The 19434-nt window shown below is 43.5% G+C and overlaps 1 protein-coding gene, 1 non-coding gene and 1 pseudogene across 2 annotated transcripts in view; all 3 read left to right on the forward strand.

Annotated features, from left to right (window-relative positions):
- LOC121283331 (protein spinster homolog 3-like) overlaps window positions 1-19434 on the forward strand; it is a 142674-nt gene that overhangs the window by 40471 nt on the left and 82769 nt on the right. The window contains exons 3-6 of the mRNA XM_041197795.1: window positions 729-865; window positions 4630-4781; window positions 7179-7245; window positions 8651-8793. Coding sequence (XP_041053729.1) covers window positions 729-865; window positions 4630-4781; window positions 7179-7245; window positions 8651-8793 — 499 coding nt within the window. The remainder of the gene's footprint in view (window positions 1-728; window positions 866-4629; window positions 4782-7178; window positions 7246-8650; window positions 8794-19434) is intronic.
- On the forward strand, window positions 13299-13407 carry LOC121283731 (annotated as a pseudogene).
- LOC121283732 lies at window positions 16967-17085 on the forward strand. The gene has a single exon (XR_005944365.1). It is a non-coding gene; the product is annotated as a 5S ribosomal RNA (ribosomal RNA).

The following is a 19434-nucleotide window of genomic DNA, read 5'->3' on the forward strand; positions in this document are numbered from 1 at the left end:
TACTGGTTTGCCTCATATAATGGTTAATGCATAGACCTTTGCACTTTTTTAATGAAGATTTGGATTAAGATTGAAAGGGAAGAAAAATGTGCGGTTAAGGAGAAAAAGTGAAGCAGTGAGGTTAGTTCTGGATTATTCCAGCATAGAGACAATGGGATGAATGGCCTCCTTCTGTGTATATGGTGGCCTACTGTTATGAATTGAATTAAAGAAAGACTTTCATTTATATAACGCCTGAGAAAACCTCAGGCTGTTCCAAAATGCTTTACAGCCAATTATGTCCTTGAAGTACATTGTAATGAAGGGAAGCAAGATAACTAATCTGCACACAGCAAGCTCCCAGAAACAGAACTAAGGTCACCTGTTTTAGTGATGCTGGTTGAGAGATAATGCCCCTGCTTTTCTTCCAGGTGGTGTCCTGAGATATTTTACATCCACCTGAGAGAGTAGATAGGGCCTCAATCCAATATCCCATCTGAAAGGAAATGTCTGCAAAATTGCACCAGAAATCAGTCTGGGTAATGTGCTCAACTCTTAAGAGTAGGACTTGAACCCAGAGCCATCTGATTCAGAGGCAGGAACACTACATCTGAGCCACAGCCTAATCCTTAACCATAGTGAGATATTTGGACATGATGCAGTGCAGCTGCTGTGTCCCTACTCATCTGGAATTTGCTGTCCAGATGTTGAAATGACTGTTTTATCACTGACTTGCCTGTTTTGTTCAGTCTTTATCTGCAGTTACATGATATTGGCCCCTTTGTTTGGTTACCTGGGTGATCGGTACAACAGGAAGATTCTCATGTCCATCGGGATATTCATTTGGTGTGGCGTGACACTGGCAGGATCGTTCACCACTCAGTCTGTAGGCTAATTTCCTGTTATTTTAATGATGCCTTTGTCAACCTTAGGGCTAGAGAATGGAATTCTTCCTATTCTAGTCTTTGGTATTCCTATGTGCCTATTGTCTCTGTCTGAACCAGTCTTCACTTTCAAAACTGTCTGCTTATTGTATATAAAAGTAAGAGTGTCTATGGTATCATTATGTTAACCAATAAATCGGAGGCAGAGCAGAAAATGGGCACATGCGTATTTGAAGCCGAACAGAATGTACTTAAAGAGGGGTGAGGTGAAAAGAGATTTAGAAATTAAAGAAAAAAGTTGAGGCAATAGAGCAGTGTAGTGATTTGGGTAAAGGCGAGTAGAGTGGAACAGGAAGGGACAGAGAGTTTAATGATAATGGTCCATCAACGAATAAGATCCATGCAAAGAACAATGGTTAAAAAAAACTAAAGGTTCCTTTTCTGAAAGCACAAAGCATTTAGAATAGGATGCATGAACTAGCAGCACAAATAAAGACAAATAGTTTAGATCTAATCACCATTACAGAGACATGCTTACAGGGCGACCAAGGTTGGGAAATAAGTATTCCAGGGTACACAACATTTCCAAAAGATGGGCATAATGAAAAATGAGGAGGAGTAGCCCTGATAGTAAAGGATGACATAAGGACTTTAGTAAGGAAGGATCTTGGTTCAGAAGATCAGGAAGTAGAATCAGTGTGGGTACAGATTAGGAATAGCAAGGGTTAGAAAATGCTGGTGGGAGTAGTTATAAGCTCCTAAACAGTAGTTATACCTTTGGACAGAGCATTAAGCAAAAAGTAGCTGGAGCTTGTAGCATAGTCAATGTAATAGTCATGGGGAACTTTAATTTTATTATGGACCGGCCAAATACATTTGGAAAAGGTTCTCTGGGAGATGAGTTTGTAGAATGTTTTCTTGACAGTTTCATGGAACAGCATATTGTGGAACCAACTAAGGGTAAAGCTTTGTGTAATGAGGCAGAGTTATTTAGTAATCTCATAGTAAAAGATCCTCTGGGAAAAAGTGATCATAATGCAGTTGAATACAATTCTGCTCCTGCTGATGGCCCACAGCGCCTCATGGTTGCCCAGTCTTGAGTTGCTAGATTTGTTCAAAATCTATCCCATTTAGCACAGTGGTAGTGCCACACAATACGATGCAGGGTATCTTCAGCGTGAAGACTGGATTTCATCTCCACAAGGACTGTGCGATGGTCACTCCTACCGATACTGTCCTGGACAGATACATCTGAGGTAGGCAAGTTGGTGAGGATGGGGTCAAGTATGTTTTTCCTTCTTGTTGGTCCTCTCACCACCTGCCGCAGACCCAGTTTAGCAGCTATGTCCTTTAGGACTCGGCCAGCTCAGTCTGTATTGGTGATACCGAGCCACTCTTGGTGATGGACACTGAAGTCCCCCATCCAGATCATATTGCCACCCTTGCCACCCTCAGTGCTTCCTCCAAGTGGTGTTCAACATGGAGGAGCACTGATTCATCAGCTGACAGAGGGGATGGGGTTGTGGGGGCAGGAGGTGCACAGGTATGTGGTAATCAGCAGGTAGTTTCCATGCCCATCTTTGATCTGATGCCATGAGACTTGATGGAGTCCAGAGTCAATGTTGGCGAGGGCAGCTCCCTCCCACTAGATACTACTCTGCCGCCACCAGGAATGGTGATGGTGGTGTCTGGGACATTATCTATAAGGCATGATTCCATGAGGATGACTATGTCAGGCTGTTGCTTGATTAATCTGTGAGACAGGTCTCCCAATTTTGGCACTAGTCCCCAGATGTTAGTAAGAAGGACTTTGCAGGGCTGAGTTTGCCATTGTCTTTCTGGTGCCTAGGTCGATGCCAGGTGGAACCTCTGTTTTGCGATAGCTGTTTGTTAAAGAATTATAGAGAAAGAAAGGCTTGCATTTATATAGAACACAAAAACAAAAATACCTGGAAAAACTCAGCAGGTCTGACAGCATCTGCGGAGAGGAACACAGTTAACGTTTCAAGTCCATATGACTATCACTGGCCCTCTATCCAGCTCTACCTGTCCCACCCACCATCCCCCCCACACCCCTTCCCCCAAACCAGCTTATATTTCACCTCTTTTCTATTTTTCCTTAGTTCTGGTGAAGAGTCATACGGACTTGAAAGGTTAACTGTGTTCCTCTCTGCAGATGCTGCCAGACCTGCTGAGTTTTTCCAGGTATTTTTGTTTTTGTTTCAGATTTCCAGCATCTGCAGCTTTTTGCTTTTATCTTTGCATTTATATAGCACCTTTCACAAACTCAGGATGTTCCAAAGCACTTTTCAGCTGATGGAGTGCTTTTTTTGAAGTATAGTCACTATTACAATATAGAAAACTCAACAACCAAGAGGCTAGAGCAGAGATTGAGGCCTATAAAGTTCAGTAGAAGGTGCAACCTTGCACACGCTCCTTCAACTGGTAATAACAACTCCTGAGAGAGACAAAAACAGAAAGAGATAAAATGCATGTGACCAATTCAGGAAAGGTTCCAGAGAAATTCCTCTCCAACTTTCCAAGGCAATTGAACAAGCATCAGAATTGGCATAACCTGTTCTGAACTACAACACACCATAACTGGCAATATCTTCTTATGAAACATTTCAACAACACATTTTAAAAAAGGGACACTTTGATTGGCTGGGAGAGATTCGAAGGTTAATTTGACAGTCCGGGTCTAGCAGAGTTGTGAAACAGAAGGGCAGAGTGAATGTGGTTCATAAAAGCCATCTGAAAGCAGGGATTAAATATCTATTTATCAATCACGCTGTCATTTAAAATTTCCCAATTATATCATTCCTTTTTGTACCTGTTAGCTGCCATCAAGTGTATTTCATGGTCTCAGCAATCATGAACTTCATCCAATACAGTTAATGATTGTTATTCCATAGAACAGCTTAAATAGATGGAAATTCTAAATCCACTTTATATCACAAAGTAGCATTTAAAGATAATCAATTGTGAAGTTGTTTTACATGTATGAGTGAGCTGTGCTTTTGAATGTTGTGACGATCAATGTTCAGGAATAGAATACATTGACTACATGCAGAGTAAAATCTTATTGCTCCCCCATGCATTCTGGGGATGCAGGTATCACTGGTGAGGCTGGCATTTATTGCCCATCCAAGTTGCCTTTCAGAAGCAGGTGGTGAGCCGTCTTTTTAAACGGCTGCAGTCCATGTGGTGTAGGTATACCCACAGTGCTGTTAGGGAGTGAGTTTCAGGATTTTACCTGGTGACAGTGAAAGAACGGCAATATAATTCTCAGGCAGGATGGTGAGTGGCTTGGAGGGGAGCTTGGAGCTGCTGGTGTTCTCATGTGTCGGCTGCTCTTGTCCTTCTAGGCAATGGAGGTCTCGGGTTCGGAAGTTGCTTTTGAAGAAGCACCGTCTTCCACTCTGATCCATCAAGAGACCTTACGGACCATCTGAAAACAACACTCTAGTTGTACCAGAATGACACGTTCCTCAAAGTCTGAATGCAATTGCCCGATTAGTGTCAATTTGTATGTAATTTGGTCCAGTGAATTAATGTCCATTGAACCTCTCCAGCTCATCTCACATCAGACCCTGAGGACCGGGTTGACTTTAAACTTAGCATTTCAAAGGTTAAGGATGACATGGTATCCAATTGTATTTGACTGATGCAGTTAATAACCTGCTCTACTGAAGAATGTTTGCTGGTATATCTTTTGCATTCTGCTGCTGAACCATCATTTATTTTTCAATTATTTTTTCCTCAGCACTTTTGGGCACTGGTTGTGTGCCGAGCCTTTGTTGGCATCGGGGAAGCCAGTTACTCTACCATCGCCCCTACCATCATTGCCGACCTCTTTGTAGGTGATAAAAGGACCTTCATGATCTCTATCTTCTACATTGCAATTCCAGTTGGAAGGTACATGCATTAATGATAGCTTTTGCCTTGTTTGTGTGCTCTGTTAGACAGATGGGTTTATGGGTGGGAATTAGGCATGTTGGTCTCTTTGGGGATAAATAACCTCATTGGCTTTTTTTCCTTCTTTATTCTTTCATGGGTTGTTGCCCATCCCAAATTGAATTGAATGGCTTGCTAGGCCATTTCAGAGGGCAATTAAGAATCAGTCACATTGGTATGGACCTGGAGTCACATGTAGGCCAGACTGGGTAAGGATGGCAGATTTCCTTCCCCAAAGGGCACTAGGAAACCCAATGATTGTTCTCTTACAATCAGTGATAGTTTCAAGATCATTATTACTGAGACTAGCTTTATATTCTAGATTTATTAATTGAATTCAAATCCCTGCACCCCCCCCCCCCCCCCCCCAACACCTCCCCACCGCCCAGCATTGGGCCTGGCCCCTGGATTATTAGTTCAGCAACATTACCGCTAAGCCATCATCTTCAACACATGGAGCCATAGAACTTTCTGGAGAGTGCTCACTGCAAAGTTGCATTTCTCACCCAGTCAAAGTGACCAGAGGTGGTGGGGAGCAGTTTCCATAAATGAGAATGTTGCTGATGGGTGCCGATGCCACTCTGAATGCCCACCAGCACAGGTGGCAAAGGGTAATGTGGTACTGGCCTGGCTGGCCAATCACTCGCTCTGAAGTTGGTAGCCCTGGTACAACAACAATCAGCCTTTACAAGGGGGCTGTTCCCATTATGGAACTTCATGATTTTCTTTGTGTGAGTGCCTAGCCCTGAACTCAGAAGTGGACCCCAGCCCCACCTCTGCCCATACATATGATACGCTATTCAAAATAACCTTATGTTGCTAGGTGCTTCTGATGTGCGGTCTAAACTGACAAAAGAATGTTTCCCTTTTTGGGGGAACATAACTAGAGGCCATCAACAGAAGATAGTCACCAGAAATCCATCTTTTTCACCTGGAGAGTGGTGAGAATGTGGAACTCGCTACCACAAGGAGTGGTTGAAGCAAATAGGACAGATATATTTAAGGGGAAACTAGACAAGCAAATGAGGGGGAAAAGGGACTAGAGGGTTACGATGGTAGGTTTAGATGAGGAAAGATGGGAGGCGGCTCAAATGGAGCATAAAGCTGGTAAGGACCGGTTAGGCTGATAGGCCCGTTTCTGTGTTGTATATCCTATGTAATCAACTTCACATCTTCAAAGTTCGCTGACTAAAGAAAAATTAATTCTGGTGGAACTCAACTTCCATTTACTTAACAACAATTACTCTTCCTGACCTTAGAGGGACACAAATCAACACTAGCACAATAATGCATTGTGCTTTATGTAGTACAATGCTCACCTCCTTATAAAACAGTGACTTATAACGAACTATGTCATTGGAAACATGATAGCCTGTCTGTCTACTGCGTACTTCTCGAGGCCAGGTCCTAACTCAAATTCTTCAGATTCTTCAGTCGTTCATTAGGGAAGAGTATAGCTGAGTTGGGTTCTCATTATATTCCTCAAAGTTTTATTTTTGGAAGATTGTCTCCTAAGTGAGCTGCCACTAAGGCTAAAGAGACTCATTTACCTTTTACAATGGGGAATCACACCGATTGTATCCACACTGGATGTTAACCCAGTTTTGGAGTTGAAGCCCAAGATCAGCCCTGATGGTACTGAATGGCAGAGCAGGCTCGAGGGGTCATGTGGTCTACTCCTGCTCCTATTTATTGTATTCTTGTGTTCTCTCCAGTCAGATATGGGAATAATTAGAAAATACCCACATACCTTTGGATAATTTTCTCTATTTCAATAAAAATATGAATTAATGTCTCTATTATAGTTTTTGTAGACTTAAGTTGACAAACTACCCTTTTCAATAAAGCATTCAGCAATGAATCCTTCCACAAACTGACACCGTTCAGGAGTGCAGTTAAATGTAGGCGTCACTTGTCCTTTGTAGAAGTCCAGGGCCCCATGGGGTATTTAAGAAATTTACAGCAGGCTCCATTTTCACACAAGAAATGAGCGCTCTACAACACGACTTGTCAATGCTCTTGCTTGGTGTCGATTCCTTCGGTTGATGAATGTTCTCCACGGTCAGTGACTTTCAGAGACTGTAAAGGTAATGGTGACATTTATCATGGCTGGCATCATTGGCCAGGAGGCTGCATTCGTTGATGGGCATCGACATTAAAAAACACTTATCAGTTAACTACCTCTGATTTAGATTAAGACCAGTTCTCTGTCATTGGAACAAATCATTTCTGCTGGGAGGTTTAATGTGGAAGAATTCTGAGTTGGGCAGCCAATGGTCTGGAATACAGAATGAACTTTGGTGTTTATGTTGTTTAAATATTGGGAGTGTTAAACATCTCATATTTGTTCTGTTGCAGTGGCCTGGGTTACATCCTTGGATCTGGTGTAATGAAACTGACTGGTGATTGGCACTGGTCAATGAGGGTAAGACCAATTGTGTAACTGCAATGTTTACCAATGTGGTATATCAGTTGTTCCATCACTGCTCACAGTGAAATAAAACAAAATACCTTCAACACAAGAAAGAAACTCTAAATCAGACCCACCTTTCCTGAAGATGTTGAGACCATCAGTGATGAAGGGAAAGTTAAAGTAGAAACTCAGTGTGAAAGTTGACTTTGTGTGTAAGTGTGAAATAGGAAATAACAAATTGGCAGCACTTATTATCTCTCTCCTGATTGTTACTTTCCATTAATGTCAATTGTAAAAATCAGGAGAGATATAAGGCAGAATGTTGATTTGCTATTGCCCATTTTACTCTATCACACAAAGCCACTTCTCTCAGTTCTCTCAGGTCTAGTATCACCAGACTCTCCAGTATGTGGACCTTACATCCCAGCTAATGACCAGATATCTAATTATGTGACATGGCCCCTGGGTCACACCAATACTGAAACTACTGGTTATGTGAATTGGATTCTGTAATCTCACAGGTGCCCCCCACATCCAGGTAGAGAGTTGAAGCTTTGTCTGCCTTCTCTTCTGCAAATGAGCAGTCCATCCAAGTTTTAGAAACTGTTTAACGCTGAGCTGTTGGTTAATGGAATAATCTGGTGCTGACACAATCCTAACACAGGCAGCACATGTCAGATGGAACAGGTAGCTATTGATGTACCAAGGTATCATGGAGTGTGCTGTACATGTCTGAGTACTGCCTCACACATTTGTTGTTGTTATCTAAGGAAGAGATTCAGAGGCATAGAGACCAAACAGTAACTACTCATTGTAGAACATAACTATGTGCAGATATACAACAGGAGGCTTCTTCAGTCTGAGCCATTAGCTATCTCCATTCAGACTACTACCAGACTACTAATAGTCATGTGACTCCCTTTACATCATCATGTGGGTGGTACGGTTTCCCCAGTCCCACATTATTACAACACTGTCTTCTCAAAAGTGAGCCAAACGCAAACTTTTCTAAGAGCCTCTCCTCTGCCCTATGAGACCTCGTGCATCTGAGGAGAATTGTTCCCCCGTCCTGGGCACCAACCTTGGCATTCCAGTATATTAGGAGAATAGACTGTATCTGGGGTTTGACTCCTCTTTAGGTTTGTGGGAACAACAGACAGACTCTCCTAGCCTAGGGAGGGTGCTGCTCCGTCTAGTGATAGCTGCTGTACAGTGAACTGCGCTCTGCCAAGTCACCAGATGAGCAGTAAATTGAGGCAGCTCCTTGGAATACTTTGATATTTGTCCAACGGGTTTGACTTTAGACTTTTCGCAGGAACATCATCACCCACCTGTAAATGTAGAAAAATAACAATTGACACCGATTGCCCTTTCAATATTTAAGTCAGCAACACACTCGATTTGCTCAATTCCACAGGTGACCCCATGTTTGGGACTCGTGATCTTTCTCTTCCTCATCTTCATTGTTCCGAACCCTCCCCGAGGAGCCTCAGAAAATCGCACGGACTCATCCGAATCTAGAACCTCCTGGTTGGAGGATCTCAAATACCTGTGCACAAAGTAGGTTTTTGATGTCTGCTTCTGTCGGTGACTTGGATGTTTTTGTTGCCCTGCGAAAGGCGCTATATGAATGCAAGTTGTTGCTGCTGCTGCTGTGAGTGACTAGGAATTGGAATAGGTGGAGTCAGCTGTTGCTTATGCTAGATCAGGATTCAACAAACTCTGGCTGTCATTTGACACCCTGCTTGGTGCCAAACTTGGAATCATAGAATGTTCCAGCACATTCCAGTTTTTCCATCTCTTCAAGTCTTTTCCTCCACATGAGCCATTTAATCTAATACCACTCTCCTGCTCACCCCTTGCACTCTTTAAAGCTTCTCTTTTTAAACTCACTCTCCTTTAATACTCTTTTCTATCCCACTTTCCTGCTCTCCCCGTATCCTTTAATACTCCTCTTTTTCCCTTTTAAATCTAATTCCCTTTTTAAAAATATTTATTGACCCTGTGTCAATTAAAGAATTCAACAATCTAGCTACCCTCTGTATAAAGAAGTGTTCTAATCTTTTTAAATTTTGAGATTTTCAGAAAGCTTTTGATGAAGTCCCACATAAGAGGTTAGTGTGTAAAATTAAAACACATGGGATTGGGGGTAATGTATTGGCATGGATTGAGAATTGGTTAGCATACAGGAAACAGAGAGGTGGAAAAAATGGGTCTTTTTCAGAATGCAGGCAGTGACTAGGGGTTACGGCAGGGATCAGTGTTTGGGCCTCAGCTATTCACAACATACATCAATAATTTGGATGAGGGAACCAAATGTAGTGTTTCCAAGTTTGCTAATGACACAAAACTAATTGGGAATGTGAGTGGTGAGAAGGATGTTGAGAGGCTTCAAGGTGATTTAGACAGGTTGAGTGAGTGGGCAAATACATGGCAGATACAATACAATGTGGATAAGTGTGAAGTTATCCACTTTGGTAGGAAAAACAGAATGGCGGAGTATTATTAAAAAATGATAGATTGGGACCTGGGTGTCCTTGTACACCAGTCACTGAAAGTAAGCATGCAGCTGCAGCAAGCAGTTAGGAAGGCAAATGGTATGTTGGCCTTCATTGTGAGAGGACTTGAGTATAGGAACAAGGATGCCTTTCTGCAGCTATACAGGGCTTTGGTGAGACCACACCTGGAGTATTGTGTGTGGTTTTGATCTCCTTACCTAAGAAAGGTTACACTTACCATAGAAGGAGTGCAGCAAAGGTTTACCAGACTGATTCCTGGAATGGCAGGATTATCATATGAGGAGAGGTTGGGCCGACCAGACCCGTATTCACTGGAGTTTAGAAAAATGAGAGGGTATCTCATGGAAACACATAAAATTCTGACAGGGTTGGACAGACTGGATACAGGGATGATGATTCCTCTGGCTGAGGGTTCTAGAACAAGGGGTCAAAGTCTCAGGATACGGATAGGCCATTTAGGACTGCGATGAGGAGAAACTTCTTCACTCAGAGGGTGGTGAACCTGTGGAATTCTCTACCACAGAAGGCTGTGGAGGCCAAGTCACTGAATATATTTAAGAAGGAAATAGATTTCTAGACTCTAAAGGCGTCAAGAGGTATGGGGAGAGAGCAGGAGTATGGCATTGAGATAGAGGATCAGCCATGATCATATTGAATGGTGGAGCAGGCGCGAAGGGCCGAATGGCCTACTCCTGCTCCTATTTTTCTATGTTTTTCTATGATCTTAAATCTGTGCATGTTTATTAGTATTTCAGAATTGGAAGCAATTTGTTACTAATTACCTTGTTAGGATTCTTCATAATCTTGAAAACCTCCATGAGGTCACCCCTTAACCCTCTCAGATCCATTGAAAAGCTCTAACTTTTCAAGTATTTGTAATTGTAAACCGCCATCACATTTCGGTGAGTCTACACTGACTATTTCCCATTGCTTTATCTCTTTCCTATAATGGGAGGCCCACCTGTCATCTAAGCAAAGTCCTGTACAAGTTGAGAATTACTTACTTGCATTTCCATTCTACATCTCTAGGTACAAAAATCATTTGCCACCTGTCTGCTCAGTCTACTTCCTGCTTTTTCTCTTCCAAGCTATGGAGGTCAGTTAAAATCTGCCTGCCTTCAAAGGAAAGATTTCAGTTTGTCTGATTCAACTCCATTCAAAAAATTCTTCCCAGATTTGTCTCTTTTGATATTCCTCATCAGGCTGCCACAGCATGTTAGAAATTAATAACTGAAGGCCTCATCCATAACACAGGCATAAATTAGTTAGTTGCAAAGTCTAAATAGGCTGATCTTGTATGTTTGACTGATTGCCTCACTTGTAACAGGATTGTCATCAATAACAAATCTCAATCTATGGAATGATACAGACTGAACCTATATAGGGAGTTTTGTAAACTCTCAACAGCAACTAATATAGTATCTATAGTACTTTTAAAGTAATGAAACGTCTCAAGATTCTTCACAGGAACATTAGAAAACAAAGGATGACACCAAAACACATGAGGAGATATTAGGTCAGGTGACCAAAAGCTTGGTCAAAGAGGTGGTTTTAAGGAATGTCTTAAAAGTGGAAAGTGAGGTAGAGAGGTGTAGGGAGGGAATTCCACGGCTAAGAGCTTAGGCAATTTAAGGCACGTAACCATTGGTGGAGTGATTATAATCGGGAATGCATGAGTTGAATGTATGAATACCAGAATTAGAGGAGTGCAGATATCTCAGAGGGTTGTTGGGTTGGAGAAGATTACAGAGAAGGGGAGAGGGAAGACCCTGGAGGGATTTGAAAACAAGGGTGGGAAATTTAAATTCAAGATGTTGCTTGACTGGGAGCCAATTTAGGTCAGTGAGCACAGGGTCATAGGGGAACAGGATTAGGTGTGAGTTAAGACACCAGCAGCAGAGCTTTTGATGACCTCAAGTTTAAGAGGAGTAGAATGTGGGAGCGCAGCCAGGAATGCGTTGGAATTGTCAAGTAGAGATACAAAGGCATGACGTTGACCAAGGTTATGGAGTTGAAAACAGGTAGTCTTACTGATGGTGCGAATTTGAGGTCAAAGTTCATCTCAGGATCAAATGTGACACCAAAGTTGTGAACAGACTGGCTTAACCTCAGATTTTTACCAGGGAGAGGGATGGAGTCTGTAGCTAGGGATGGAGTTTGGAACGAGGACCAAAGATGAAGGCCTCAGTCTTCCCAATAATTAATTAGAGGAAATTTCTGATCACTCAGTACTGGATGCCAGATAAGCAATCTGATAATTTAGCAACAGTGGAGGAGTTGGAAGAGGCTCTGGGGAGGTTCTGATGAAGAATGTTGAATTTAAAGCTACCAGACCAAAGTAGGTCAGAGTTACTTTGGGCTGGATTTTGAGGGGTGCTCTGTTCCTGTAACCCCCCCCAACCCACCCACCACCACAACCCTGGCTGAAAAGTTGGTTCAGAGCTCGCCCATGAAAAAGTTAACTACCCCGCAGCCATTTTATGTGCGGCAGAAGTGTTAATTGGCTCAGGGCGACATTCCCGCCTCAATCTGGGGAGGATGTTTGGCCTTAGAGATCTGCTGTCCAGTCAGATAGATCAGCAGCTCTGTATTCCCATCAGTGCCAGGTTCGATGGGTGGCCACTTCTGGGACTACAGACAGGCCCTGAAGAAGAGGAGCTAATGGAGGCTGGACTCAAGGTAATTCCAGAGTATCGTTGGAGCCAGGTTGGCAGGTCATAGTGAGGGGGGTGATGGGGGCAGGGGCTGGGTTTGCAAGGCTGGGGAGGAGCATTTGGGGGGGAGTGGGACGGGGAGTGGTATGACCATGAGGGGGGTGGGGAGCATGCCTCCAATGGGATCAGGGGATCTGCAAAGGAGGATTCCCCTCTCCCCTTGCCTGACACCAGGCAGTAAAAGCCGCCTGGCTACCCACTTTGAATGGGCCTCCCCTTGCCAGGGGAAAAATGGCGGCGAGGGTGGGACAAGGCACTGAAGTAGACATTGATTAGCCGAAGGGATAGTAGGCTGCCCCCCATTGTCCCTCGTAAAATGGGAGATAGGTCATGAATGGGTGGGAAGGAGGCCGTGCAGGCTACGCGCTGCATGTTATAATCCCTCCCTGCCTAAAATGTCAGTGGGAGGCAGTAAAATAAAACATTCAAGTTTTTTGCAAATTCCACTCACTGTTCCTTCTGAGAAATTGGCTTTTATTCCCATCACTTGCTGCAAATATCTCTGCATCCATATATCAGCATATTTTATGAGTTAAGACGTTTGCCATCAGTCCTGTGTGGTATCTTTTCAAATGCTTTTTGAGTGAGTACAAACCAGATCAGTTCATTTCCTTGTTCTATTTTCCATGTTTCTTCAAAAATTCTACAACATTACTCAAGTGTGACCTTTAGAAATTGAATGTGAATGGCGCTGATTAGGTCCAAGTGTTCTGTAATTTCACCCTCTATTCAAGTCTGCAGTTTACCATTAATCAAAGTGAGAAGAAAACATTGACCAGAATTATTGTCAGAGTTGTGTGTCTTTAAGTAACCAGAAAGCCAGGCAGCACATGCCTATGGCCATACTAGTCTGAAAACGTCTGATCTTGGAAGCTAAGCAAACTCAGGCCTGGTTAGTACTTGGATGGGAGACTGCCTGGGAATACCAGGTGCAGTAGGCTTTTGCTGCCACCAGAGGCTGCTCAAACCTCTGCACCCTCTCACTGCCATTCATCAAGCAACAGACATCTTGTAGCTGCTCACTCCTGCACACACACAGTCTTTCTCTCACTTTCCTGTGATTATTCCCTTTTAAAGAATATAAAGTCCATCACATTTCTACTCTTTAGCTCTGAAGAAGAGTCATATGGACTCCATAGAAACATGCAAATTTACAGTGCAGAAGGAGGTCATTCAGCCCATCGTCTCTGTGCCGGCCAAGAAGAGAAAAAAGAATTTAGCCGCTTATTCTAATCCCACTTTCCAGCAGTTGGTCCATAGCCTTGCAGGTTACAGCACTTCAGATGCAGATCCAGGTGCCTTTTAAATGAGTTGAGTGTCTCAGCCTCAACCACCAAAGCAGGCAGTGAATTCCAGACACCCATCACCCTCTGGGTGAAGAAATTTTTCCTCATGTTCCCTCTAATCCTTCCACCAATCAGCTTAAATCTGTGCCTCCTGGTAATTGATCCCTCCTCTAGGGGAAACAAGTCTTTCCTGTCGACTCTATCTAGGCCCCTCATAATTTTGTACACCTCAATCAGGTCCTCCTCAGCCTCCTCTGTTTTAAGGAAAACAACCCCAGCCTATCCAACCTCTCCTCACAGCTGCAGTTTTCTCAAAACTCAAAACGTTAACTCTGTTTCTCTCTTCACGGTTGCTGCCAGACCTGCTGAGTTTTTCCAGCATTTTCTATTTTTACTCCTGTGATTATTTCTTTGCTGCACATTTTCCTTCTGCTACATGTAGAGAAGAGGATGAGACAGAGCGAGGGAAAGCAGGAGATGAAAATCAGAGAAGATAAAAGAGAGACTGGGTGAGGGGGACCCGGACTCAGCAGCCGTGAGGAGAGATGAGATGCATAGAAAACAAGGAGGGGCAAACAGCAGCAGAACAGAGAACAGTCATAGAGTCATTACAGCACAGAAGGAGGCCATTTGGCCCATCGAGTGCATGCCAGCTCTCCATGGAACAATCCAGTCAGTCCCATTCTTCCTCTCTAACCCTGTAGCCCGACATGTTTATTTGTTTCAGGTGTCCATACAATTTCCCTTTGAAATCTTTGTCTCCGCATTCACCATCCTCATGAGTTGCAGGTCATTACCACTCACTGTTTCAAATTTCTTCTTCATATCCCCCTCTGCATCTCTTGCTCAAAACTGTAAATCTGTGTTCACTGGTCCTTGTAACATCAGCTAATGGAAACAGTTTCTTCCCATTTAAACCTGTCATAATCTTGTGCACCTCTATCAAACCTCCCATCAATTTCCCTCTCATATTAGCTGCCTTTCTGTTCTCTCCTTGCCAGTCTCATTTTCCTCTCCACTTACCCCATCAACTTATTTTATTTGACTTAGTTCTTGTTTGAATAATTCTAACACTAACCTCACAGGTATCATACACCTATTTTTGTTTCGTTATATTCTCCATCCCCCTCATCATCTAGGGAATCCTGGCTTTGGTTCACCTACCTTTCACCCTTGTTGGAATGTTCCTAGCTGGTACCTGAAGCACCTCTCCTTAAAGATCAATCACTGTCCCATCAAACAGTTTTTCCTTTCAGTCTTTGTTTCCTTTTTACTGTGGCTCAATCCCTTCTTACCCCAATTAAATTAGCTTTTTCCAATTCAGACATTCTACTTTAGATTGTCCCTCGCTCTTCTCCATTGCTAATCTAAACTTTATGATGCAATGATCACTGTTACCTAAGTGTTCCCCCACAGATATGAGGTCCACTTGGCCCACCTCAGTTCCAGCAATGCCCCCTTTCTAGATGAGCTGAGAACAGACTGATCAAGGACATTTTCCTGAAATTCCTCCCCATCCTTACCCTTTAACATTATCCCAACCAATATTTGGGTAATTAAAGTCCCCCATATCACAGCTTTCCCTGCAGATTTGCTCCTGTATCTCTCTCAGACTGTTTGGAGAGCTGTAGAAAGCGCCCCAGTAGTATGATCAAACTCTTATCACTTCTCAACTCTACAAAATGGATTCTATTCTTGCCCATTCAAGAATGTCCCCTCTTTCCTATACTACAATGTTTTCACTGGTCAGTACTGCCACCTCACCTCCCTTTTTCCTTCTCTATCTCTTCCGAACCATTTTTCAGCCATGTTCCCATTATTGCCACTCTATCACATTCCCAGATGGCTATTGGTGCTTGTAGCTCATCAACCGTACTCACCACACTTTGTGTGTTTGCATACACACGTGCTTTGTAATCCTGTGTTTGCATCCGTCCTTCTGAATCTGCTTCGATCCAATACAGTATGGAACTATTCCCTTATCTAGTACCATCCAACACACTGCTCTATGCACCTTATAGCTCTTTTCTACTGCTATAAGCTGGTGCCCATTCCCCTGCCAATAAGCAGCAGTTAGATGGAGGAGAAAAGCAACATTAACTGGCTTGTTGTTAGAATGTGTGTGTGTGTATGTGTGAACTGCGAAGTGTGTTAAAATAAGGTTGACAACTTGCATATGCACACGTTGCCACATGATCTTATGGTCTGGTGGCTATAATGGATGCCTGGCTGAAAGATGGGCAGGAATAGGAACAGGATTAGGCCATTTGGTCCCTCGAGCCTGTCCCCCCATTGAACTAGATCATGACTGATCCTCTCCCTCAATGCTATCTTCCTGCACTATTCTTGTATCCCTTGTGTCAATCTGTTAACCTCTGCTTTGAGCATATTGAGCCTCCACAGCCCTCTGGGGTAGAGAATTCCAAAGATTCACCACCCTGTATCTTGAGGGATGAGAGAGTAGTGGTTTTGTGTGAGTGAGCTAGTGTGATTCTGTGTGAGTGTTCAAGTGTGCGATTGCGTCAGTGTGTGAGCGTGAGTGAGCTTGTGCGTGAGCAAGTGAGTGAGTGAATGAGCAAATGTGAGTGTGCAAGTGAAGGAGGGAGTGGTGAATGTGTGAGAGTGGGTGTGAGTGAGTGTTTATGAGTGTGTGTGAGTGAGTGAATGGGTGAGTGTGCAAATGTGTGTGTGTGAGTGAGTGAGCAGGTGAGTGAGTGAGTGTGTGAGAGTGAATGAGTGTGCAAATATGTGTGTGTGTGAGTCAGTGTGAGTGTGTATGAGAGTGACAGTGAGTGAGTGTGCGAGTGAATGTGAGTGAATGAGTGAGCGAGAATGAGTGTGTGAATATGTATGAGAGTGAGTTTGAGTGAGTGTGTGTATGAGAGTGAGTGTGAGTGAGTGAATGTGTGAATGTGTGAGTGTGTGAGGGTGAGTGAGTGAGTGAGCATGAGTGAGTGAGTGAGCGAGTGAGTGAGTGAGCAAGTGAGTGAGTGAGTATCTGGTGAGATTAAAGGTACTTTTGAAGCTGAAGGAAGGCAATGAAGGTGTGGGCAAGGCTTGCAATGTGTGAGAGAGAAAGAGAGTAAAGTGGGGAAGAAAGGAAAATAAAAATGAAAATGTAAATGTTTAAAAGCAAAATAATTTTACAAACTGCTAAAAAGAATGAATATGTGGTGTACATGCCTTTAAATAAGGAGAAATTGAGGAAGCAAATGCCTACGGCCATACTAGTCTGAAAACGCCCGATCTCGTCTGATCTCGGAAGCTAAGCAGACTCAGGCCTGGTTAGTACTTGGATGGGAGACTGCCTGGGAATACCAGGTGCAGTAGGCTTTTGCTGCCACCAGAGGCTGCTCAAACCTCTGCACCCTCACACTGCCATTCATCAAGCAACAAACATCCTTTTAGCTGCTCACTCCTGCACACACACACTGTCTCTCTCTTACTTTCCTGTGATTATTCCCTTTTAAACAATATAAAATCCATCACATTTCTACTCTTTAGCGCTGAAGAAGAATCATACGGACTCCATAGAAACATACAAATTTAGGGTGCAGAAGGAGGCCATTCAACCCATCGTCTCTGCGCCGGCCAAGAAGAGAAAAAAGAGTTTAGCCGCTTATTCTAATCCCACTTTCCAGCAGTTGGTCCATAGTCTTGCAGGTTACAGCACTTCAGATGCAGATCCAGGTGCCTTTTAAATGAGTTGAGTGTCTCAGCCTCAACCACCAAAGCAGGCAGTGAATTCCAGACACCCACCACCCTCTGGGTGAAGAAATTTTTCCTCATGTTCCCTCTAATCCTTCCACCAATCACCTTAAATCTGTGCCTCCTGATAATTGACCCCTCCTCTAGGGGAAACAAGTCTTTCCTGTCGACTCTATCTAGGCCCCTCATAATTTTGTACACCTCAATCAGGTCCTCCTCAGCCTCCTCTGTTCTAAGGAAAACAACCCCAGCCTATCCAACCTCTCCTCACAGCTGCAGTTTTCTCAAAACTCAAAACGTTAACTCTGTTTCTTTCTTCACGGATGCTGCCAGACCTGCTGAGTTTTTCCAGCATTTTCTATTTTTACTCCTGTGATTATTTCTTTGCTGCACATTTTCCTTCTGCTACATGTAGAGAAGAGGATGAGACAGAGCGAGGGAAAGCAGGAGATGAAAATCAGAGAAGATAAAAGAGAGACTGGGTGAGGGGGACCCGGACTCAGCAGCCGTGAGGAGAGATGAGATGCATAGAAAACAAGGAGGGGCAAACAGCAGCAGAACAGAGAACAGTCATAGAGTCATTACAGCACAGAAGGAGGCCATTTGGCCCATCGAGTGCATGCCAGCTCTCCATGGAACAATCCAGTCAGTCCCATTCTCCCTCTCTATCCCTGTAGCCCGACATGTTTATTTGTTTTAGGTATCCATACAATTTCCCTTTGAAATCTTTGTCTTCACATCCACCATCCTCATGAGTTGCAGGTCATTATCACTCACTGTTTCAAATTTCTTCTTCATATCTCCCTCTGCATCTCTTGCTCAAAACTGTAAATCTGTGTTCACTGGTCCTTGTAACATCAGCTAATGGAAACAGTTTCTTCCTTGTTTAAACCTGTCACAATCTTGTACACCTCTATCAAATCTTCCTTGAAGAACAACGTAACCTTGTGGCTAACATCCCTCATCTCTGGAATCATTCTGGCAAATCTCTCTCTTCACCCTCTCAAGGACCCTCACATCCTCTGTAAAGTTTGGTGACCACACTGGACCCAATACTCTAGTTGGGGCCTAACCAGAGCTTTATAAACGTTCAGCGTAACTTCCCTGCTTTTGTACTCAATATTTATGAAGCCCACGACTCCATTTGTTTTGCTCGCAACTCTCTCAATCTGTCCTGATGTCTTGAGGGATCAATGCACATGAGCCCCAGGTCTCACTTTAGAATTGTACCATTAAGCCTATACTGCCCCCTCCCTATCCAATCTGCCAAAATGCATCACCTCACACCTCTCAGTATTAAATTCCATCTGCCACTTGTCCTCCTGGACTATCTATGTGCTGTTACAGTTGATTATCAGCGAATCACAGAATCACAGTGCAGAAGATGCCCTTTGGCCCAGCGAGTCTGCATCAACACATGAGAAAAACTTGACCTACCTACCTAATGCCATTTACCAGCACTTGGCCCATAGCCTTGAATGTTATGACGTGCCAAGTTCTCATCCAGGTACTTTTTTTAGTTCTGTCGAAGGGTCATGAGGACTCGAAACGTCAACTCTTTTCTTCTCCGCCGATGCTGCCAGACCTGCTGAGTTTTTCCAGGTAATTCTGTTTTTGTTTTGGATTTCCAGCATCCGCAGTTTTTATGTTTTTACTTTTTAAAGGATGTGAGGCAACCGCCCTCCACCACCCTCTCAGGCAGCGCATTCCAGACCGTCACCACCCTCTGGGTAAAAAAGATTTTCCTCACATCCCCCCTAAACCTCCTGCCCCTCACGAATTTATGCCCCCTTGTGACTAACCCTTCCACTAAGGGGAACAGCTGCTCCCTATCCACCCTGCCCATGCCCCTCATGGTATCATCCATACTATTAGCCACCCTTCCAGGTTTGGTATCAATGGTAAATTTTGAAATTTTACTCTGTATTCCAATATCGAAGCCATTTATATAGAGCAAAAAAGCAGAGGTCCCAG

The sequence above is a fragment of the Carcharodon carcharias genome, chromosome 10, assembly GCF_017639515.1.
Source record: "Carcharodon carcharias isolate sCarCar2 chromosome 10, sCarCar2.pri, whole genome shotgun sequence".
Classification (NCBI taxonomy): domain Eukaryota; kingdom Metazoa; phylum Chordata; class Chondrichthyes; order Lamniformes; family Lamnidae; genus Carcharodon; species Carcharodon carcharias.